Here is a 23,180-nt window from a genome sequence, read left to right as displayed (position 1 = left end):
ACCAAAAAGAGACACAACATGACTACAAGAAGACACAGAATGATCATAAAAGACAGAAAATGACCGAAACACAGAATAATTACATAAAGGGGCAAAACATCCAAAAAGAAACTAAATAACTACAGAGACACAAAGCAAATGAAAAAGACACAAGATGACTGCAACAACACATGAAATTACCCGAAAGAAAAACACAAAATTACCTCAAGGAGACGCAAAATAACTACAAAAAGGCAAATAGAGGCAATACGACCAAAAAGAGACATAAAATGACTACATAGAGATACAAAACAATGAAAAAAAACACACATTACCTCAAAGAGACAAACAACCAAAAAAAGACACAAAATTACTACAAAACAAGTAAAAAAAGACAAAAAAAATCACAGTAAGGAAATACAAAATAACTACATAAAGGGATAAGGCAAAAAATACACTAAATCACCACAAAGAGACACAAAGCAATTGACAAGACACAAAATAACTACAAAAACAGACAAAACAATCCCCAAATAGACACACCATGACTACAGAAAGGGGCAGAACAACTGAAAAGTGACACAAAATGACTATGAAGATACATAAAATAACTTCAACAAAAAAGGAGGCAAAATCACCACAAAGTTTCCAGCAGTGGTGTAGTGGTGTCAAGATGCCCTTACAACTTTGTCATCTGTAAACTTTTTTTTTTTTTTTTTTTTTTTAAATATGAAACAAAAATGTAAGAATGTGTTTAATTTTTGGTCAAAAATCTAAACTGATACAAAGTACCCTTAAGTTCCTTAAAATATCTAGAATTTAAATGTAGCTCAGCGTCCTTAACTGTGGTAAGTTGGTTTGCTCATCACTTAATGTATGAAAAGAACACAAATACTCAGAGTAGAGCTTGCGTCAGGTGTTTATTGACTGTGATTCCAAATGCATGCTGTTTCTATCCATGTCCCATTTGTTGTCTTACTCCTCTATTTAGTGTGTCCCTGCCCCCACTTCAGCCCCTCTCATCACCTAGTCGGGGGGGGCAGCTGAGGAGAACGAGGAGAATGCATCTGTTTTCCCGAGAGTTCCACGGACAGCCTATAAAGGGCAGGGGAAGGGTCTGTGGCAGGCAACCCTCCCAGCAGCTGATACCAACTGCTCTATATATAACCTCCAGAGCCAGGACACTGCATTAAAGCACACAGCCCAACGAACAAGCCACATGCTTTTAACTCCCTGGAAGTCAAAGGAATAAGAAAGCAATTTCTGTCGTAGTGTTGCGCAAGAATTAAAATGAACAAGCCCAAAATTGTCAGACCAGAGGAGAGGTGAGTGCTGCCTGTCTCTCTTACTACTACTACTACTACGACTACTACTACTACTAGTGACCAACATGTGCTTCTCAGCTAATCCTAAAAAATGATTTGATTCATGAGTATAACAGTGTCTCTATGTCTTAACAGCCAGCCAGCACAAGCGCGGTGGTTTGACAGGAAGAAATATGTCACCATCAACTTCATGGTTCAGAAACCTAAAGATGTCCAGGTTGATATCCAGACAGATAAAATTGTTTTATGGTGAGTTTAAACACATAAGTGCAGCTTTGTTTCCATGTCAGTGAGATCTCTTTCCTGATCCCTATACCTCTGTCTTGTGTAATATACTTAGTGCAACAAGGTTTTCTTTCCAGGCAGTGAAATGATAATGTGGCCAGTTGTCTATACAATAAAATGCTGTGTATATTTTGCACTAAATTGTTCCCTTGACAATGCTGTCCTGTCTTCACAACAGCTGCAAAAACGATGAGGATGATGTGATCTACAATGAGCTGTACTTCTACGAGAAAGTTCTAAAGCATGTAAGCATCCAATTTCAGACATGATGAGACCAGAGGAATATGATCACTTCTTCATGTCATGTTGTAAGCTGGAATTTACAGTCAGTGTGCATTTTTATCTTTTAAACACTTTTAAAGGACTGCAGAGAAAAAGTCTTTGACCGCAGCATCAATGTCTTGCTGAGGAAAATGAAGCCTGATTATGCATGGCCACGTCTCCAGAGAGATGAGGCAAAGGTGAGTGTGTGTGTTTGTGTGTTAAAACGGATTGGTCACAAGGTTTTTTTTACATCATTAGTTCTCAACGTTGGCTGCAGCGCTCCCAATTTAGGTCCAAACACTCTCATGATCTCAGACGTTTTCAGTGTTAATGTGAATTTTTTGACACTTTTTTTAAACTAATTTTTTATTTCAACTTCAGCAGACCACACAAACAATACAGTTTTTACATAGCTCACATAGTGCATAGTACTATGACCATTTTACAAAGTTTTCAGCTGCCATAACATCTATCCAGGTTTAAGACAAATACGGTGAAGTGTTCAAGTGTGATAAGATGTACTTCAAACTTGCAAGGAACAAGAAAGAAAATGAGATACCAGTAATGATGATAAATAAAAGAGGTATCCATACAAACATACCTGTTTGACGACATGTACTCTTTCCCTTATTGCATCAACAGACGCATTACAGGACTCCACCTCTTAATGGATTTTGGTCTTTGCAACTTCAATGCATACATGATTTGTTCCATTTCATACAGTTCCCATATATTTTTTAATGCAGATGTTGTACGTTGGATCTTTGGGGATATTTTGCTCTCAGGGCATCTAACTCACCCTTCCAAAAGTTGCTTAACTTGGGGTAGGACCAGAAAATATGACTGTGGTTTCCACTTTGTGGGCCACATTTTCACCAACACTTGTCTGAATTGGATGGAGCCCACTTAGCTGTTACTTATGACATATGTTTGCATTGTATTTTTAAGAGCATATAGAAATAGTGACATATTTCAGAATGATTTATTGTATTTCCCACCATGCAAATCAAGAGATACTACATGAGGTTCCGACCACTTAGTTGAAAAACTCTTGACTCACTGTTGCTGCTCAGAAAAACACATGTTCAAAAAGAGACACAGGTTTGACTCCTTTGAATAACACTTAATCTCAAAGTACACTTTTCTGTAGGTGTGTAGGTAACACAGTTTACCACAGGTGGGACCAAGCTATTGTTTTGCAAGTCACAAATAAGTCTCAGATCTTTGTACTCCAGTCCCAAGTCAAGGCTAACAAGTCCCAAGTCCTAAATTTTGAGTTTCGAGTGCAAAACAAGTCATAACAGGCTCTCTAATAAAAGTAATGGCATTTTAACAACAGAGTAATATGGTAAATTTTAGTATGGTAAAGTTTTTTGCTGACCACCAGTTTTTGTATGTGAAGGAAATTATCCTTGGTATCAAATTTTGAAACTGGTGCTCAGTAATGTAATGTTACTTCTTCATGGTTCTTTCCTGCAGCTTGATTGGGTGCTGTGGGATTGGTTCAAACAAAGTGGATCTGGGAAATTAAGTGTTGACTGGGAATGAATAGTGTTAGCGTTAGCTGATTTAAAAAAAAAAAGGAAATGATTCATTGCACACTGTTTAGATAATGGGAGAAAGCAAAAAGTATTTTCAAGTCAAAAGGCTCTAACCCAAATTAAGACATGAGTCTTAAATGTTAAAGTCCAGATTAACTTGCAAGTATTTTTTGATTTTGTCAAGTCAACTCTAAAGTCATCAACTGTGATTCAAGCCCAACTTTAGACCAAGTCATGTGACTTGAGTCCACACTTCTGCAACTACTTGCCAGCAATGCTGTAATTATGAAACGGGGTGTTCCTGCATCCCCTCTCAACTTAACTTTGTGCTGCTTCTCCTTCACTTTACAGGCTAGCTGGATAAATGTAGACTTTGATAACTGGAGGGACTGGGAGCATGAAGAGGATGAAGGAAAGGAAGAGTACGATAGATACATGGATGTGAGTAAATGCAGTAACTCTTCTGTTATGGTGATAATGATTAAGAGTTTAGGAAACCGTGCACGTACTTTGCATTATTCACATAATTTCTCTCTTAGGTTCTGTAAACACTTGGCTTTTCTTTTTCAGGTGATCCAAGAATTGGCTACCAGTAATAAAGGACAAACACCAGATATGGATGATCTTAGTGATGTAAGTGCAGTACTAGTAGAGGTTACTTAAATGCAACATGGATTATTTTCTTTTATCTGTTAAATCACTTGTGTTTTGCCTTAAAAATACTGCCAAGAGAGTAATGGTTATAAATAGCAATCCTGTATGAATCTGGGTGTATGACTACAATCAGTATTTGACTGATTATCTAAATGTTGGCACTGACCACTTTCTTCCCTCTTCTCCACAGTCTGATTGAGACTCACACCCTCTCTCCTTAAGGGCCAGGACACTGAAGCTTTGTTTTCTGGAGTTTGTAATATTTGCAGGTGATTTGATATGTTATTGTCCAAAATAGTTCTTATACATGTGATATTTTCTATGGCATTATTTATGGGCATATTATTGTCCACTGTACGCTGACATATCTTTGTCAGTTTTAATAAAAAGACCTTTATCAACTGTGGTTTGAAAGTGATTATGATACGGAGAATGGGGAAAAATATTTGATGTTAACAGACTTTTACCAGTAATTAAAAGGTTTTATACTGGATTATGGGGGTGAGTGTGGTAGAACATGGATGTTAGTTTCAGTAGCTCCAGAAGATGGCAGTAATGCAGCAATATAAATGCAAGTTTCTTTAATTCCCTCGTCATTCTTTTTTTAAACAAAGAATAAGAGGTCTTCATGGGTTTTACAAAGTCAAATCTCTGAACATCTTTTCATTTACTTTCTGGCATACACACTCGTTTATACACAATCCATTTCCCCCAACATTTTGTACATGTTTCTAGCTCAAGCCTTAAGAGAAAAGTAAGTATGTCTATACAGTATGTTTAGTTAATGTCCCCAGCCATTGGGCTAATGTTGGGGGATCAACTTGCAACCATTTGCGAGTTATGGCTTTCTACCTGCCAAAAGTATCCTTAATAAAATTCCCTCTTCACTCTTGGTATAGCCAAAAATAGTTCACACAGAGAACATAGACACAGACAATAAAAAAGTGCAAAAAAATCTTGTTAATATCAATTTTGTTCAGTTTTTTAAAAATGTTTTTTTTTTTAAAATATCACTTCATCAAAAATTTTTAAATGCTTACATTGCAGCAGATGATTAGTCCTAATGATGTATGGGTTTCTAGCACATGTTTTACATACACTGTATGTATTTTATTATTATATATTTTATTAGTATATTATTATCTATGCACCTATATGGCCAAGTCTGTTCAATGTTTGACTTAAAAAGCAAAATTCTATTCACTATTCATTATTATTATGTTTTTTTTCTATTTTCTGTTTTTTAGTAAAAGCTATGTCACATAAAAATATTAATAAATAATAAAGAAAGAAAGAAAGAAAGAAAGAAAGAAAGAAAGAAAGAAAAACTCGAAGCCAAACAAAGTCGGTTGAACTAAGTTTGGACTACATTGATTGCCGTACTAGGCCGACAGCTGTAGCCGTCTGTTTGACTTGCATAACACCAGCTCGTGTCTCAGGCGGATTTTCTCCTCTAAAACACTCCACAATGGCTTTTCAGTGTCAACGAGACTGCTACATGAAAGAGGTATGAACAGTTTCAAGACAGTTTGTCATGACTAAAGTGTTTATAGCACGCGACAACACCTGACGTTACATATTAGGCTACATTCATTTTCTGCTGAGGGGATTAGCATGGTTGCTAACTACAGTGTGAGCACGAGCTGGTTAACGGTACCCACTGTAACTGATAAAGTTACTGTTTAACTTGTTTTAGGGCACTGCACATTTAGCATTTGTTGAAGTATTTAATGTTGTGGCAATGCAAAAGAGTAGTAGCTTAATGTATGTACTACTAGCTAGCCTCTCTCATTCATGCTGTCAGCCAGAGCCCACTGTCAAAATGTCAACAATTTTTGTTTCTTTAAATATTACTCAGCATCTCGCGCTCAAAATGCACGCAGTTGCTTTCATACTTCTGTTTTTGTGCAAACCCAAACCTTAGTAAAGTTAAGTTTTTTTCTTGTGTTGTTTTTTTGTGTTAGTTTGTTACCTGTGTGGTCTCCTGCTGCCCAGCTGAGCTCAAACATGAAGTCAGTGGGAAGAAACAAACTCTAAAGGGCTTCAATGTCAAACTCCAAGACACCATCTTGTTTCCTGAAGGAGGTGGCCAGGTAAGATGATTTATAAAAAAATCATACTTTGTGCATCAAGCATTACCTGTCACTGATAACTGCAAATGTGTAACCAGAAGCATGCACTAAACTCAGACAAAACCAAATGGATGCTGTTCACCAGTGCTACTCATGCTGAATCTATTCAATATTCCTAAAGTTCATAACAGGTGATTGTTAAAGCACCCATCACTGCAACCTTTACCACCAAAAGGTTGGCTGGCCACATTTGGCTGTGAGGCGGGAACAGCATTGGTGTTTGTTCATTTATAAAGCTGAACCTCACATAATCTTGGTACTTGCTCACAGAATAGGTTGTTGCTTCACATTCCCTGAATTCTGATCGTGTTTTAATTGAGTGTAAATGCTTATAACTATACATCTACACCTCAGCACGTTTATCAACCTGTATTTGTACTTTTAGCGATCATTATTGCTATTGTTGTTTGTTGTTTTGTATGATTTCATTTCTGTTTTAATTGACATGCATGATGGCTCTTTGTTCATGCTCGGCATCATTAAAAAATGGGGGTCTCCCTCAATTGATTTCCAGAGTCTTAATTAAAGGTCTGAATGAATGAATGTACATAAACATTCATGTTGCTTATTTGGGAATTGTTTGTATCAAATTAAAACATAGCAGTGAAAACATAGTACATGATATTATTACTAATTTTCACATTTTGTGTCCTCCTCTATCAGCCAGATGACCATGGGTTAATAGGAGATGTCCCAGTCTTAAGGGTGACAAGGCAGGGGCCTGAAGCTGTACACTTTGTGACCTCACCTCTGGAGGTGGGGCAGGAGGTGCAAGTAAAGGTGGACTGGGAGAGGAGATTTGATCACATGCAGCAACACTCAGGTGAGCAAAACTAAATGAATAAGGTAAGGGAGTCTTGCATCATATATTGGTGTGATACACTTGTTACAAGCTATGATTGGCTTCTTTCTGTCTCTCAGGTCAACATTTGATCACAGCTTTGGCAGATAACCTTTTTGGATACAAGACCACATCCTGGTACATCACCACTGCAGATTTATTTCACTGTAACCACAAAAACTTGCGGGCTTACCTCTCCTCTATTTTTTTTTTCTTTTTCTTCAGGGAGCTGGGGCGTCAAAGAAGCACCATTGAACTGGACACTCCCTCTGTGAAGCCTGCCCAGCTCCAGGCCCTGGAAGAAGTCGTAAATGAAAAGATCAGAGTCCACATCCCTGTCACTGTCCAGCTTCTCTCTATAGACGATCCTGCTGTGGAAAAGGTCCATATACTGATATTATTGGTGCTAAAATACAATCCTTTTACTGTGTGATCAATGACTTAAAAGCCAAGGTTTTAGATGGTTTCAAAACAAATCTGATGTTGAATGTAGTGCATTTATTAACTTTACAAGCAGATTTTACATGTGCAGTATGTGATATGAGTTGTGTGTGTGTGTGTGTGTGTGAACCAGGTGAGGAGTCGAGGGCTGCCAGACGACCATGCAGGGCCCATTCGGATTGTTGATATCGAGGGCGTCGATGCCAACATGTGCTGTGGAACCCACGTGTCTAACCTCAGTCACTTACAGGTTTGACTTCATACACCCATGCAGACACATAAGCACTTAAATGTGCCACATCTAGGGCTGGGCAATATTGGGGAAAGTCAAATGTCATGATATTTTTTTAATAACTACCTCTGTCGATATTGTGGGTTGGTTAGTGCTTTCACTAAATATTTGCACAATGAGATTTTTGAGATATAATCATCAGTAATGTAGACATAATGACTAAGTGGGTAAAGGCAAATAAAACAATAGGTAGAATAGTCTAGTAAGTTCAGAAAATTACATGACTTTACTGTAATGCAGCCTATAAATTATATATATAAATATATAAATTATTAAAGTATATAAAATTAAAAAATCAAATAATAAAAAAAAAAACTAGGAAAAGACAACACTTCTGATATTACAGCATCCAAGAACTAAGACGATATCTTGTGTTCTGTTAGGATATCGATATATTGCCCAACCCTAGACTCATCTAACTTGCGTACATTACTTCACACGGTCATGTCATATTTTTAACATTTCACTTTATCTGAATTGTAGGTGATAAAACTACTGGGAACTGAGAAAGGGAAGAAAAACAAAACCAACCTGATCTTCCTGGCGGGAAACAGGGTATTGAAATATGCTGAGAAAAGCTACAGCACAGAGCGATCACTCGTGTCTCTTCTAAAGTAAGTCTGAGTCATCCAAATATCACCAATGTGAGTTAAACTCAGTCACAGAGTTTGAAGTGAAAAAAATCCTTGTTGTTCAACAGGACTGGACCTGATGAGCACGTTGAGGCCGTTGACAAGTTGCAGAAGTCTGTTAAGCTACTACAGAAAGTAAGAAAATTGCATCAGTGATTTTTTTTTGCTCTAGCTTCCCACACTGCACGTGCTGTTTATGTTTGAGAACTGTAGATAAGCAATTCCTGCTGTAGCAGTGTGTCATAATTGTGTTTAGCCCCAGTGCAAATATTTTTCTTGCGCCCTCACCTCACCCCAAACACAGATGCACTTCTGTACACACACATGCTCAGACAAACACAACCAGGGTTTAAATTGGGCCAGGGCTGTTCAGAGTATAACCTATGTATAGGCAGCAACAGAATGTTTGCTGATCTGGTGGGGTGTCGGGGCAGTCCGGGATCAGACCCCCTCTAGGTCTAGCACTGGCTGGAGTTTAGTTGGTACAGCCATGATCTGGGTTTCCTCCTGGCAAGCACTGTATCACCTATGTTTTTGCAACATAACACAATGTACATAGACTCCCTAACTTTCTTCAAAATGTTTTGGGCAGACGAACCTGAGCCTGCTACGAGACATGGCTGTCATCATCTCTCAGAACTTTAACAACAACCCCCAGAGAGGCAACTTCTTCAGCTTGCACAAGTAAGAGACCTGGCTGAGTTTGAAGTACAAACATCTGCAAAAGTGCTTCAGAAAGAAAATGGTGTCTTTTTTTTCTCTACAGGAAAGAGGGTGACAATGAATTCATGAATATCATTGCCAATGAAATAAACACTGAGGTAAGTTTATAACCTGACTGCTTACTTCTTGGCATTAGCTGTTAAATATCTTGGTTAAGCATCCTTTTGTCTCCTCTTAGGAAACTCTGGTTTTCCTGACTGTTGGAGAGGAGAAGGGACCTGGTTTGTTTCTACTGGCTGGACCCAGTGAACGAGTGGCTGAGATGGGACCACAGTAAGAGCCGCCACCACATATTTTTTAGCCTCAGCTTAAAAAAAGTTTATGTACTATATGACTCTCTGTGCTCTCCAGGGTGTTAGAGATGCTCCAAGGGAAGGGAGCAGGAAAAAATGGACGTTTCCAAGGCAAAGCCAACAGCCTGGCACGCAGAGGGGAGGTGGAGGCTTTCCTGCAGCAGCACTGTAAAGACACCTCAGAGGAAGAATAAAACCAACAATGGTTCAAACCAGATGATTTTTTTTTTTATGAACTAAGCATTCAGAAACTAAAGAGGTTAGTTTATCCAACTGTCTTAGCTAGTCATATTTTAAGGTAACAATCAATGTGTTTAGGTACAGATACCAAGAAACTGACCATTTCTGTCAACATGTACTGTATATAACTGGGACTAATGTACAACATGTGCTGTACATATCTGAATGTTAAATGTCACATACAGTTATATTCATTTAAAACCTTATCCATTAAACCTTATTTTCTGTGATCAGATTTCAGTCTTTTTTTTCTCCTCAGTAATATGCCATTTTATATTTAAATGTGGGGCTGCATTTAAGGGCCACTGTGTAGGATTCAGTGGCATCTAGTGGTGAGGTTGCAGATTGCAACCAAGTGAACACCCCTCAAGGAATGTAAAAATGTCAACGGTCCTCCCTGGAGTCATTGTTTGGTTGGTCCATTCTGGGCTATTGTAGAAACATGGTGGTGCAACATGGCCGACTCCAAGGCTATTTAGTGAATACTGGGGCATGGTCTTTGACCTCATGGGAGCTTTTGGGTATAACGCATGGGCAATTGAACTGGAGCTGCGATAGCGTTAAAAATAAAGGAATGGTGTCTGCTCATGTGCTCTTTGAATGCACCTTCTAGCCTCCTTAGGTGTGCTTGGCCTGACACAACTTTTTAGGTATGCTTTAACGGATGGTGGCTGATATACTGTATAACATTTATATAGAGAAAGCATTTGTTTATGGTCTTTTATTAAAAGACAATTTCAATAATCCCCCTCTCTTTTCCCCACTGATAATGGACACAAACACCGGCTGAATAATGTTTTAATATATTTAATTTAAAAGATAGGTGAATATATAATATACAAAAGACAGACACACTTGACATCATTAAATGTCTTAAGTTGTTTTTGGCAGGATTACTTTGAGTGACCAGATAAATAGAAACCCTTGTACACTAATGCAATCAAATACAGCAGTCCTCTAATAAATACTACCTCAGTGAAACTTTCTAATAGTTACTATATTTATTTTTTTTTATTTAACTGTTGTTAATCATCTTTTTTGCAGACAGTATGCCAAAACAGCAGCAACACCTTACAATAATGTACAGTGCAATCCAACATAACCACTAAATACAGCATCCAGTAACCCTCAATGAGGTGAATCTCTTTCACACACCATCACCAACATATAAAAACTATAAGAGCTGATTACAGGACAGTTGTATTAGACTGCATTAAACTGTACAGGGGTTCTAGTTTCTCATCCCTCAGCGTGTGATAAAAGCAGGGGTTTGAAAAAATGTATTGCTCACAAGTCTGTCACAGTTTAGCAGTGTAGACAAAGTGTTCATGGTAAAATATGACAATATAGTGCAATTGTGCAAGCGCCCCATTTAGCCCTTTAAAAAATACTATAGGCAATAAAAGAGATATTGAGATGGTTTTGGCAGTTATCCTGATCATCCTGTAGACATAAAGTGTCCTTTCCAGCTCCTCTGCTCCTCCATTGTCGAGTTACTGAAGTGGTTTCACTATCTTCATTGAGATGTAGTTCTGGAAAAGGTAAAGGAGAACAGTCACATCTCTGCTTCTGTGTATGTTAAGACTTTTTAATTACCTGCCCCATAAGAGCAAATAACAACTAACAGTTGGACCAAATGATTTTCGAATATATGACCACTACCCTCAGGTTCTTCTTGACGGTGCTTACCGGTAAAGAGTACAACAGGATGGCAAGGAAGAGCACTACTATGATGAGGATGATGAGTCCGATGAAGAGGCACCTGAACCTTCTCCACACAATGAACTTCATGGTCTTACATGGGTTGGTGAACCAAAAGAAGGATGTTTCTGGGCGTCTGATGGTGATGGAAATGAAAGACATGAGTGAACTTATTACCTCCTTTTGGCAGTTAAGACAAATGGATAAAATACATGTCAGAGATTTAATTTGAAGAGTGTTAACTGATATGGTTAAAAAGGTGGGGTTTTTTTTTTTTACTTTGGAGGATCCAGTTTTGGGTTCATGTTGGGTTCATCCCTGCCTTTTCCTGCAGGTCTCTCATCTACGTCTGCTTCACTTACAATCTCCAGTGTCATCTCCACTTTGCCCTGTACGCACAAAACCAGCAGACATGAGCAAGATACAACAAGTTTCAGTCAACAGTGTCCTCTAAAATTCCTGCCAAGAGTACTGCAAAAAGTCTTGAACTCATACTGAATTCTCTTTCCATCCAACCCTGTCACTGTTGATTCATTTGCTCATTGGTACAGGTTTGAACAAGGCCATCTATCTCTTGGTGTACTTTCTCTTCATACTTACACCCAGGGCTTTCTGTCCATCCTTCTCAATGGAGCAGGGCCACCAGCCTCTGACTGACTGCTGTGCAAACAGAGACTTGGCATTCTCCGTCTTCAGTGGAGCCCCCATTTCCACATCATCCATCATCTTCAGAGAACACTTCTCTGGAGTCTTTGCAGGAGCGACCAGATTACGCAGATCCAACTCCAGCGTGCCTGGACCAGAGAATTTCATTATCGGTCAGGTTTGGTAATGTTGGTCTTTGGGTAAATTAAACACTTGAAAGAAGTTAAGTTTTGGTTTAACTTTGAGTAGAGCGTCTTACCGAGGTAATCATCCAATGAGAATTTGTCGTTATCCCATATCTGAACAATCATCTTGGGAGGGATCCTGAACTCTGTTTTGTCAAGACTCCAAAAGCGCTCCTGTTGGATAAAGAACAAGTGAAAACATGTTCAACACTGGTCATATTATTTTCCATCTGTACAGTGTCAAAATGGTCCTTATTTTATGTCAAGTCAATAGTCTAGTCAAGCCTCACCTTCTTGGACACGAGACAAAGTTGTTCGGCAGGCAGGTACTCGAATTCAAAGACGAACCTCCAGTTAAAGTTGCCATCTCCGTCCAGAGACCTGTAGTGGACATCAGTTTTCTGCTTGTCCTCCTCCATGCCTGGCATCCAGCTGGCAAATGGGAACAAGAGGTGTAAGCATTCATTGTCTTCTCTCAAAAGGTTTCACTCATTATACTATACAGCTTTGCTTTTGAAGAATTAAATAGTAAATTATCTAAAAGAGGATTTGAGAAATGATTGCTGATGACAAACAGTATCATAAGTCACCAAAAAAAAAACTAAAATGATTTATCAGCCTTACCCTTTGACATAAATGTCACTCATGTGTTCTCCTGTGATGCTGGTCTCGTCTAAAGTCACGTCTGTCGTGTTCCAGATGACAGCACGCAGGAAAAACCTGAACATTCAAGCACAGTGAACGTTAACTCATTGACATCTGATGTGACCAGTGATGAGATACTGAAGAGTGGCACAGAACTCACTTCTTAGGCTTGCGTGGTGTGATGTCAAAGGGAGGTCCAGGGAGCCCGATGCTTTTGGGGAAAACATCCACCCACATCTGAAGCCTTCCCTAAATTCACACAATATATAGGTTTTACAAAATAGCTGCGTCACGGTTGATGTGTACAGATAGAGCATGTGTGAGCTGTGACATCTAACCTGAGAGAGATTTGGCTGGTAGGTGCTGTAAAGGGTCCTGGTCTCCACATGTTCAGGGACAAGTGCCTGTTTTCTGAGCACATGGAGGCAGAGGCGTTCTCGGGCCGGACCCAAGTGCTGATGAATTTCCTTGTTGTTCTCTGGGTGTGAAAAACATATTACAGCTCAGTTAGGCTTATGTTATTAGATATTATTAGATGTGGGAAAAAGATTTAATGACATCTAGTGGTAAGATTGCAGATTGCATCCATGTGAATACCCCTCTCCTTAACGCTTCCTTTTCAAGAGTGTGTGGTATTACCTATATTACCTTGAGGTGCATTTGTGGCATCAAATTCAAGCTGCCACTTGAAGACATAAAAACACAGGAGGCCCTTTCCAGAGTCAGGGTTTGGTTTGTCTGTTCTGGGCTACTGAAGAAACATAGCGGTACATGGAGGGGTTTGTGCAAGGCAACCACTCCTTGTGTAGATATAAATGACTGATACTAAACTAACGAAAACACGATTCTTATTTTCAGGTGATTATACATTAATAAAAACATAATTCTGAATATTATACTCCATGTCTGCCAATAGATCCCACTAAATCCTACACACTTCTCCTTTAATACCTGTTTAAAAATATATTTGTAATGACTTTTTACATAAAATATTTGTTACTGATGTAGGGGGGAATCAGTGTAATATACATACTGCATATTATATTTTAAGCCATTGACATTACCAAACTGAGCCAGCGTGTATTCTGTGCCATGGAAGGTGAGCGATGTGCCGTTGTCCTCTGTCCTGGGTTTGGACAGGCCTTTTAGACGAGCCAGGTTCTCCAGGATTTGAGATGGCTTCAGCTGGTCCCGCCACTGGTTGATACCAGAACTGAGACACAAACAGACACAAAAGTGAGGATGATGACTGCAGGTTTTTAGGAATATTTCCTAATTTTTTCCCAGAGAGATGTCAGAGTGAGTGGATGCCCATAGACATGCACCTTGAGCAGTTGGGGGTTTGGTGCCATACTTAAGGGCACCTTTAGCAGTGCCCAGGAACATGAACTGGCAGCTCTCCAGCTTCCAGCCCACACTTCATACTTGGTCAGTACAAGGACTTGCAGTGGCTATCCTCTGGTTCCCAAACCAAGTCCCCCTACTGAGCTACTAAGGTGTTTCCTTACATGCAATAGGTTTGTGGTAGACCACAGTAGGAGTTATATCGGGACAGGAAGCGGTTCTCCAGGTCAATCACAGTCTCGCCGACCTTCTCGTCACGGCTCAGGAGATCATAGTCATAGACAGAGATTTTCAGGTCCTTGTCTTGGGGCAGGAAACACGTCATCTCAAACATCCTAAACAAAACAAAAAGAGTGTTTGACAAGTGAGAAGGTGCACTGGATTTACCTTCAAAGAATGATCCATTTTATATTCTGCATTGCTTAAATGAGTCCGTTTATAGCTTTTACCTTCCAAACACAGGGCTGACGGTGTTGGGCAAATAATGGTCTCTGTCGTCGATCGTGTTCCTTCCCAGAGAAATCTTTATGTATGGATCACACTGAGCAGAAGAGAGAACACAAGTTCAAGCAGAAGGTGTTGGATAGGCCATGTTTGTTGAAATATGCTGCTTTTATTGCTGGTAATACAAATTTATTCTCACTCTGCCGTTATTGTCCTTGGGCTGCAGGTCTATGGCCCGAACCACATAAATCCTGACCAGACACTCCTGAGGTCCGCTCTCTGGCAGCTCTCTGAACTGACGGGGAGGGGGAGCAACACCTGGGTCATCCGGCAAAGGGTACACTTTGAATGAACCCTGCAGGTAAGTAAACACATGTACATTTTAAGAACTGGGCTTGGTCCTGAGCTGAATCTCGTCAGCTTTAATTTTGATAGATGCTGATCAAGTGTTTGTGCTCTGAATTGCTTCAATCTACCTTCAACTCTCCAACCACAGTGGGGTCATCATCCCCAGTTTCAGTCTTGCCTCGCTGCAGTTTGAAAGTGCTGCAGAAATCAGTCAGGCCCTTGAACTCTGGGACATTCTCCAGTTCGCATTCATACACCTGAAAATATGCAGTCATATTGAGGTCATCTACAGCTCAGGAAAAAAAGCAAGTGACTTAACATTGTGAAGTGTGTTGTATAGGAAGAAAAAAGCCAACTAACTTTAAGGGTGTCATATCCCTTTTTGAGGTAAGGCCCGCACTTCAACTGGTCTCCAGTTGAAGCGTAGAATTTACTCCACCAATCAACTGTCTCTTTTTCCTAAAGATTAAAATGCACAGTGTTAATATTCATACACATGGTCCTCTGCAGTTGGAATAAGAATATGAAATCTCAGTCGTGTTGTTTACTCTCACCTTCTCTACAATCTTTGGAGAAACAAGATGGGACGTGACACAAAACAGAAGAGAAGTCACAGATATATATACACATACAGTACTGACAAAATATGCAAAAACACAAACACACAGTACAAACAATAGGCCATAAGTATTGACAGGGAAGTGAAACAGTGAAGGACAGTTTGAAAAGGAGATCCCAGCTGCGATTTCACGATTCACAGAGAATCTGAAAACAAGGGCGTAACATAGGGCTGTGCAGAATGTGCAACTGCACTAAGGCCCTGCGCCTCTAGGGGAGCCACTCCCACCACCTGTCCCTTCACTTGCAACATGGCACAGGTGGTTGTGATACTCAAGCCTACCATGAGTGAGACCTGGCTTTGAGTTATGTCTATAATAATAGCGTAATACACATATATTGGTTTCTTGCCAGGAGTTGGACGAGAAGAGCAGCTGGTTAGCTTAGCTTAGCATGAAGACTAGAAACAGGGAAACAGCTGGCCTGTTTCTATCCAAAGGTAATAAAATCCACTTACCACACCTCAATTGCTCACTTATTAACATGTTACACCTCTTGTGTTTAACTGCATAAAAATATGTGTAAAGACAACGAGTTACAGGGGATTATGTGCCAGACTATTTCTTGGCCAGGCGTAGTGACTTCCTGGAGCCTTGTCATCAGTGTGAGGTTGATAAGAAACCAACAGAGACTTCAGGATGTGACTGTGTCTGGCCAAGAAATAGTCTGGCTGGCACATAAACCTCTGTAACACCTCCATGTGCTGTTTTTACACTTTGGTTTTTGCATGGATTTAACAAACAATTAGAGAGTGAACAATTAAATTAGTGAGCTCTAAAGATGGTGGGTGGAGTTTGTTACTTTTGACCAGAGCCAGGCTAGGATAAGGTTACAGCTACTTAGCTTCATATTTAGCCTACAGACAGAGTAGAATCTTAGAAATTAAATAAGCACATTTCCCAAAATGCCTAACTTTAAGTGAATTAGAAACTGTACTTCCGACCACATAATGGCAGCGATGGTTCAAATGCAAAATTGCCCTCTATGAGTTGGATGCCTCGGGGCCTACAATTGCTCCATGTTACGCCCTTGCTGTGGAAAAATAATTAAATGTGCTCATTAATTGGGTGACAGTTCAATTTAAGGAATACTTCATCCCAAAACTGACTATATGTATATCAATTACTTATCCTGTGTCACACTGAATTTGTGAAGACAACTTTGTTTTTCTCAAATGCCTTCACGGTTAACAATCAATCAAAGAACGGAGATAATTCTTGAAGAATTTAAAGTGATAGGGGCCCACATTTAACAACATATCAAAACATCTGTTTACAAACTGTCACACAATTCAGGTCTCATTCAATACAATATGCTCAATACATCCCAGATGGCCTTGTCCGACAGAGCACTGAACATAAAGTGAAACTTATCTATGCTCTCTTCAAAGCCAGAATCCATTGAGGAAAAACAGCAATTTTATCTCACTGAACCCTGATCTGCCGATCTACCAGTGCCTTGGTTATTTAGTTTGTTGGTGTCATTGTGTGACTTTTGTGTTTAGAGGGGTACATCCAGACTCACCAAAGTCACACAATAACACCAACTAACTACTGATGGAGGCAGTGCTAGACCAGCAGCTCCCAGGTTCAGTAAGGTAAAATCACTGTTTTTCTCAATGGAGTCTGGCTTTGAAGAGAACATTCAAGTTTTAATTTAGTTCCCTGTATGATTGGGAAGTACTGGATAAATGATACTTGGATTTGTACACAGATGTTTTGATATAGTTTTGCTGTTGTAAATGCGGACCCCTGTGACTTCAATTCATCAAGAATTTTCTCCATTTTGGGATTTCCATTCACCGTGGAGGCATTCTTCACAAATTCAACATTACACAGTGTAAGTACTTGATATACAAATGGTCATTTGGGAGATGAAATATTCCTTTAAGTACAATCACAGTAATTGTGACAGTTCCCAAGTAGATTAATGGCATTGTGACGTTATTATGAGGCTGTTGCCGAGTTTGCTGTCGTGCTTTGGATTAAGTGATCTCAGCCTTCCAGTGTCATTGGTGCCCAGCCTTGTGAATTAGAAAGCTATAACAAGTAACTATACATACAAAGTGGGAGGCGGTAGGGGAAGCCATTTTGTTGATGGCAGCTGACATGCTGTACATAAACTGTAAGCCAGAGTAATTAAGTTTGACAAATTTGACTAGAGAGTCAAATTCTGCACTTTGTGGTGACAAGAGGAAAGAAGAATAAACAGTAAGTCATCACAAACAACATGAGGATATGTTGTGGCACGGCGGTGGAGTTAACTGTACCTGAGTTTCAAGCAGTGGTCTCTTCTCCTCCATGTTAATGGAGAGATGTTTGGACGGAGACGCCATCATCAGAGCCACTGTAAATTGTGGGAACTTATTTATCTGCCATTATTGTATCAGATTACTCTCAGTCATTTGTAGTTTTTTGTTTGCCTCCTTACTTTTGGAAGACATGGTTCCCTCTGCAGTGATGACGTATGGGTCACATCTGAACTGCTCCAGAGACGTGATGGTGCACTGACCCACCACAGGCTTCCTGCCAAATGGACGGTGGTCGATAACCTTCAGCACAATAGGGGGTGTGTACATCTCTTCCTTTGGAAGGAGCTGGATGGAGGGTGTAGAGAAGAGAAAGAACTGAAGCGTTAAGACTCACCTTGAGGTGGTTTTTCAGGTTTCTAGTGCAGAGGATACAAAAATTTCACAATACTCCTTTTGATTTTGGCTAACATTATTTAGCCTTTGTATTAGCTTTATACTTTTCTCTCCCAGACACTTGTTTGCTTTTGTTTCATACATGCTCTAGCCAGTGTAACCCTGCTATTACCACTTTGATGAAGAGGACGGAGCTAGGGAAGTTGGGGCTCTTCTTCATGTTCTTGATGACGGCTGACTCCACCCTCTGTCCTCCACACTCCACGATCAGGCTGGGTGAAGACACTGCGGCCAGCTGGTACGGCTTCATGTTCCTCAGGCCCCATGCGAGAATCTAAACACAGACATACAAACTGAGTTAATGTTCGGGTCATTATGTGCATCTGTTCAGAGGGATGGTGTGTAAAGGTGGTGCGTTACCTCCACAGCAGTGAGCTGCACCACAGGCCGGATGCCCTGAGGAACCATGTAGAGGTTCTCCGCTCTCTTTGGGGGAACCAGGGGAAGCTCTGACTCGCCTGACTACAAAGACAGAGACAGTATGGATTATACCGACTTTTATGTTTTTACCAGTAACTTTACAAGAATTCACATCACAGTAGCCATTTCTATATTCCCTTCAGGACAAACCTTGTTTTTAAGGATAAGCTCAGCAGCCACGAGCGCCTCCCCTGCCTTTTGACCTTTCTGCATGATGGGATGCCACAGCAATTTGGGTGTCTCATCCATGCCTGGATTCAGCTTCACCAGTGGTGAACAAACACTGCGGCCCAGCAGCTCATCCTTCCCCTGGGCAGGAGAGAACATGTCACAGTTATATTTTCACGCCTTTAGATGATGCTCTCAAACATTACGGTTTCAGTGAAGAGGAAAGGTGGGCATTACTAAAAGGAAGGAGAATACATAAAGAGTTATTTGGAAGGCAGTTCATAGTGTAAAATGTCCAATGAACTGTTTGTGCCTGAGAGATTTTCACCCAAATTATTTCATTTTCCCAAAGACAAATACTTAAGCAATTATCTGCAACAACCCACAGTTAGATGTATTTAAAAAGGGACATAATTTTGTGGTTCCATTAGTACTGAAACCAGGTGTATTAGTTGTACAAATATATATCTACAACATCCTACCACTTGGTCGTGGTCCAAGAACTCCAGTACAACATTAGGTGGCTGCTGAGCAACATTCTTTGGATCTCCATAAATCTCCACATCACTGAAGATCAGAGTTTGGTCCCAGGTTGGGTTCAACGTTGCCCGCAGCTTCTCTGTTGTCTTACTAAGATGCAGGAATGAAACGTGTGCATATGGATCTTCGAAGGAAAAAAAACAAAACGTGTGGTTAAATGGTCATGTTTTCACATTCATCAGGCTCCTCTCATTTTAAATGTGACACTTGAAATGCATCAGCAGTCTTAAAAGGGGATAGTTTGGATGTTTTGGAGAAGCAGACAGGAGTACCACCACAGGAGCTAATCAATGTATTGCTGTGGACGTAAAAAATCAGTTTAAAATTTATGCTATACTTAGAATATATACCCCACTTCACCTTGTTGTCAGACATCCCTTAACTTATTTATCCTCTCTCTTACCAGAAAAACTATCTTTGTCCATAGATGCCAGGTTCTGTGCCTGATAGACGTAGACACGAAGATGGTACATATGTGACCCTGTGGAGAAAACAAAACATTATTCAGTTGCATATACTTAAGTATGTTGGTTTGTATGTGCATGATCATTCATATGTGTCACTATGTGCATCACTCACTGTCAAATGAGCACGACACAGTGGGCGTGTTAGCACCAAACATCTTGGTGGCATCAGCCTTGGAGCCTTTCTCTTTCTCGTCAGTATCAACACCCTGCAGAGTAAACCAAAGGGATGCCTCAAAGCCTCTACCTGTTCACACGTCACACGTCACACACTGCCAAAACACACCATGGCACTGCAGATGTGTTTAATACTTAAGTAAATATTTGAAAATATTTGGTGACTCAGATCCGGTTCATGCTTTTATGCAAGCCATTTCTCTCAGACTCATATGTGGACAGATACTTTAGTGTTGCATTCTGACTATTTAAGCCAAACAGGCTGTCTTTATGAACCCAGATCCTGACGCAAACACGCATTTCAAATGAGAATACTTTTCTGTGTTTGCTCACCAGCGCCCCCTCCAGCTGGAAGATGGCTGACGCTCCGAGCCGGTCCTCTGGCGCCATCTTCCGCCTCCAGCGCCTTCGACGGAACGTATCTGATGAACGCTCCTTCCTGTGGAACTTCCAGCCAATCAGAGAAGAGAATTCCCAGCCCTCTGGGTCACCTTGGTCTCGCCTCTGTGAGCAAAGATAACAAATAGCTTAACCTTTTTTTTAAACTGGAAATCTGAGTTATACAGCCATTAGTAGTGTGAGATTATTTACTGTGAGAGACACCTGGATATCAGTTTTCTTGATCACATTGTCAGAGTTTGCAAAATTAACTTCCTACATGACAAATGTGAATTGCGATAGCTGCGACCACATAGGCCTGTTGCCCCTTTTTGCCTTTGTCCTGTCCTGTGCTGACCTCCATAGCTCCTCCTGCAGGCAGCGCAACTCTCTTGCGAGGTCGGACCAGCCTCCTCCTGCGGTGGATGTGGTACACCTTCTCCGCAGACACCCAGGACCGGGGCTTGTCATCTGGGGGAATGGTGACTCCATACTCCCAGCCTGTGGAGTGCACACACACAAAGAGACACATTTGCACAAACTATTTTACTTTGTTTCATTATTGTTTGGATACAAGAACATATGGTTTGTATTTCATCATGTGAGTTTAATTTATTATTATCATTATTATGCACTAGTAAGAAGGAGAGAATGAGTCAGAGCCCCGGGGGAACCAGGAGAAAAAAAGATCTGTAAATAAAACCATCCAGCACTATTCAGTCATTTGGTTCCTATGCTCCGAATAACAATACACTCTAGATTTTGGCCAGTGAGGCTGCACCTTGATCATCCACGGCTCTGTTGTCATCCACAGTCCACTCGTCCTCCCACGCCCAGCCTGGAGGACAGTCGAACTCTCCAGGGTGACGGCTCTTCTCTCCATTCTGTGCAACACAAAACCTCAGTTAGTTGCATAAGCTCGTTGTTTTTGTGTATTTTCATAATGTGTTTTGGCCGACTCATATTAGATTCCATAAAAGGCATCTGGAGGAAACCTGAGTGGTAATATTAATGGCCACCAAAGTCAATAAATAACTAAAAGAAAGTGTGGGGTGGTAGTCATGAATATTTCTGTGCTGTGTGTCAAAGGGACCAGGAAACTACAAACTGTGCTTGTGTAATATTTAAAGCCACCCTGCACATCATTTGCATGTCAGCGTGCTGTTCTCACCACATCGGTAAAAGGCTCAGGGGCAGCCTTCCACTCTCCACCAGGGAAGCGAGTCTCATTTTGGAACACCTCGTCCATGAATTCAGTGTGTCCTGCATCTGCTTCTGTTAACAGACTGAAATGCGATGTCAAACATATGTAACATCTGTGTGTGACACATGGAAACACACTTTACAAAGGCCTACTTTACAGCTACAGTGTGGGAAATTTGGCACCCTCCAGTGGTAGCACTAAAAAACCCACAGAAATGCATGCAGCAACATTAATAAGATGAAGTTTCTAAAATGAAGCATAGGCAGTTTTAATGGTTCATTCATGATATGCAGATAGATAGTGGTTGTACTTGCGTTGACAGAGGCAGATTAAAAAAGTAAGTGTAAATAACTTCCAGCTCACTGGCACAATCTGGTACTTTGTCATTAAATCATGGTCTGAGGCACGAGAGGAATGTAAACAATAGAGAGCAGATTTAGCCCACTTCCTCCACTTGAGCCTACAGAGTGTGCATGCCCAGTGGAAGACCTGTTTTTCTACTCAAACATGTAACTAGTCTGAATCCTGAAACAGCAAATTACAAGTGCATTTTATAGGAGGGAGGATGCAAAATGGTCATCTGCAATTATACTCACGCTTTCTCTGGGTCAATGAACCATTCACCTTCCCACTCCCATCCTCTCGGGGGCAAGAAGTACTCTTGTTTCAGCTTCAGTTTGCCTGTTACATCTGAGAATTTGTGGCGCCCCACTAGTCCCGTCGTCCCCCACTTCCCAAACACCTGGGCCTGGTTCTCGTACTGTAATGCACAGGAGGACATGTTCAGGTTTAGATGTTGATTTAACTGCATATGCCTTTTTCGGCAATACTTTATGAATATAGAAAATTACACCATTTATTGTGAGAGATGCGTTATAACCATATGTTATATTTTACAGTGATGTACCATCTCAGCAAACACACTGAAGGTTCCCTCAGAGTAGGAATTGAACTTCTTCTCCTGTGCGGTCAGACCCAGCCACATGTTGACTCTAATCTGAACAGGCATCTTCTGGCCCTTATTATTGTCCATGGGGTACTGAGGGGGGGAAAAAAAAAATCACATGAGCATCATGATTTTAGAGGAATCGTTTCTGGTGCAGTACCTTTTAAGTCCAGAAAGTCCACCAGTAAAGTACCAAGCTGCTACCTCTGAGTTTAAAATGAGTTATCTAGGGTGAGACAATAAAAACTGTTTGACATATTTGACATCAATAACCTGCAAATAGATACTTTTATATTTCAGTTTCTTAATAATTCACTTCCCATCACCTTTGGGTGGGCTCACATCCACCATTATCTCACTAGAGCTATTGATCTTCTATAAAGTAAAAAAGGTCCTGCTTCACTTTGCAGTCACTCCTTAGTTTTTAATTTAAAATAATACCTTAAAACAACATCTCCTGATGGAGTACATTTCTATGTAAATGAGTTATGATACAGTGTATGTAAGCCAATATGTTTTTGTAATCTTTGTTTTTATTTCCTTTTTCCTCCTTGCTTTTTTCTTTTTATTTCTAGTATATAATATTTGAAAACTGTATCCTTTTTTT

General features: G+C 40.3%; 3 protein-coding genes across 6 annotated transcripts in view; 2 read left to right on the top strand and 1 right to left on the bottom strand.

Moving 5' to 3' along the window:
• Positions 1 to 1,016: 1,016 nt before the first annotated feature.
• On the top strand, positions 1,017 to 4,450 carry ptges3l (prostaglandin E synthase 3 like). Its single transcript, XM_049564239.1, has 7 exons — positions 1,017 to 1,304; positions 1,440 to 1,553; positions 1,768 to 1,834; positions 1,952 to 2,050; positions 3,746 to 3,835; positions 3,965 to 4,027; positions 4,239 to 4,450. The coding sequence occupies exons 1-7, from the start codon at positions 1,270 to 1,272 to the stop codon at positions 4,245 to 4,247; spliced, it is 477 nt and encodes a 158-aa protein (XP_049420196.1). The 5' UTR covers positions 1,017 to 1,269; the 3' UTR covers positions 4,248 to 4,450.
• A 985-nt stretch (positions 4,451 to 5,435) lies between these two features.
• On the top strand, positions 5,436 to 9,872 carry aarsd1 (alanyl-tRNA synthetase domain containing 1). Its single transcript, XM_049564237.1, has 12 exons — positions 5,436 to 5,555; positions 6,013 to 6,141; positions 6,844 to 7,003; positions 7,102 to 7,159; positions 7,247 to 7,403; positions 7,596 to 7,712; positions 8,238 to 8,368; positions 8,455 to 8,521; positions 8,979 to 9,070; positions 9,153 to 9,207; positions 9,288 to 9,382; positions 9,461 to 9,872. Exons 1-12 carry the CDS (start codon positions 5,517 to 5,519, stop codon positions 9,594 to 9,596), a joined length of 1,236 nt encoding a protein of 411 aa, XP_049420194.1. The 5' UTR covers positions 5,436 to 5,516; the 3' UTR covers positions 9,597 to 9,872.
• Positions 9,873 to 10,433: 561 nt separating this feature from the next.
• Positions 10,434 to 23,180, bottom strand: part of LOC125880457 (myoferlin-like) — a 33,319-nt gene continuing 20,572 nt past the window's right edge. For 2 of the 4 annotated variants that reach the window (XM_049562965.1, XM_049562967.1), the window contains 30 exons: positions 22,535 to 22,666; positions 22,224 to 22,387; positions 21,595 to 21,709; positions 21,205 to 21,307; positions 20,782 to 20,924; positions 20,379 to 20,549; positions 19,984 to 20,077; positions 19,808 to 19,885; positions 19,347 to 19,528; positions 18,847 to 19,005; positions 18,637 to 18,738; positions 18,389 to 18,550; positions 18,003 to 18,168; positions 17,842 to 17,918; positions 15,509 to 15,520; positions 15,315 to 15,413; positions 15,083 to 15,211; positions 14,806 to 14,961; positions 14,612 to 14,703; positions 14,327 to 14,497; positions 13,883 to 14,031; positions 13,157 to 13,296; positions 12,979 to 13,067; positions 12,798 to 12,893; positions 12,464 to 12,605; positions 12,248 to 12,347; positions 11,944 to 12,137; positions 11,623 to 11,732; positions 11,332 to 11,479; positions 10,434 to 11,174 (listed from right to left, as the gene is read on the bottom strand). In XM_049562965.1, the coding sequence (XP_049418922.1) occupies positions 11,136 to 11,174; positions 11,332 to 11,479; positions 11,623 to 11,732; positions 11,944 to 12,137; positions 12,248 to 12,347; positions 12,464 to 12,605; positions 12,798 to 12,893; positions 12,979 to 13,067; positions 13,157 to 13,296; positions 13,883 to 14,031; positions 14,327 to 14,497; positions 14,612 to 14,703; positions 14,806 to 14,961; positions 15,083 to 15,211; positions 15,315 to 15,413; positions 15,509 to 15,520; positions 17,842 to 17,918; positions 18,003 to 18,168; positions 18,389 to 18,550; positions 18,637 to 18,738; positions 18,847 to 19,005; positions 19,347 to 19,528; positions 19,808 to 19,885; positions 19,984 to 20,077; positions 20,379 to 20,549; positions 20,782 to 20,924; positions 21,205 to 21,307; positions 21,595 to 21,709; positions 22,224 to 22,387; positions 22,535 to 22,666 (3,714 nt within the window). In that variant the 3' untranslated portion in view covers positions 10,434 to 11,135. Of the gene's footprint in view, positions 11,175 to 11,331; positions 11,480 to 11,622; positions 11,733 to 11,943; positions 12,138 to 12,247; positions 12,348 to 12,463; positions 12,606 to 12,797; positions 12,894 to 12,978; positions 13,068 to 13,156; positions 13,297 to 13,882; positions 14,032 to 14,326; positions 14,498 to 14,611; positions 14,704 to 14,805; positions 14,962 to 15,082; positions 15,212 to 15,314; positions 15,414 to 15,508; positions 15,521 to 17,634; positions 17,695 to 17,841; positions 17,919 to 18,002; positions 18,169 to 18,388; positions 18,551 to 18,636; positions 18,739 to 18,846; positions 19,006 to 19,346; positions 19,529 to 19,807; positions 19,886 to 19,983; positions 20,078 to 20,378; positions 20,550 to 20,781; positions 20,925 to 21,204; positions 21,308 to 21,594; positions 21,710 to 22,223; positions 22,388 to 22,534; positions 22,667 to 23,180 lie in introns of all 4 variants that reach the window. The other 2 variants (XM_049562968.1, XM_049562966.1) reach the window with 2 other exon arrangements.

Source organism: Epinephelus fuscoguttatus, linkage group LG20, assembly GCF_011397635.1.
Source record: "Epinephelus fuscoguttatus linkage group LG20, E.fuscoguttatus.final_Chr_v1".
NCBI classification, from domain to species: domain Eukaryota; kingdom Metazoa; phylum Chordata; class Actinopteri; order Perciformes; family Serranidae; genus Epinephelus; species Epinephelus fuscoguttatus.
The sequence above is the reverse complement of the archived record's forward strand: the minus strand, read 5'-3'. Positions and strand labels throughout refer to the sequence as shown.

What these genes read in the sequence shown, in the direction of transcription:
- ptges3l (XM_049564239.1), top strand. Translation starts at nt 1,270, where the DNA reads ATGAACAAGCCCAAAATTGTCAGACCAGAGGAGAG. An exon ending in ACGAGAAAGTTCTAAAGCAT is followed by an intron (nt 1,835 to 1,951) that starts GTAAGCATCCAA and finishes ACACTTTTAAAG; the next exon opens with GACTGCAGAGAAAAAGTCTT. An exon ending in AGTACGATAGATACATGGAT is followed by an intron (nt 3,836 to 3,964) that starts GTGAGTAAATGC and finishes TTTCTTTTTCAG; the next exon opens with GTGATCCAAGAATTGGCTAC.
- aarsd1 (XM_049564237.1), top strand. Translation starts at nt 5,517, where the DNA reads ATGGCTTTTCAGTGTCAACGAGACTGCTACATGAAAGAG. An exon ending in CTGTTAAGCTACTACAGAAA is followed by an intron (nt 8,522 to 8,978) that starts GTAAGAAAATTG and finishes TGTTTTGGGCAG; the next exon opens with ACGAACCTGAGCCTGCTACG. An exon ending in AACTTCTTCAGCTTGCACAA is followed by an intron (nt 9,071 to 9,152) that starts GTAAGAGACCTG and finishes TTTTCTCTACAG; the next exon opens with GAAAGAGGGTGACAATGAAT.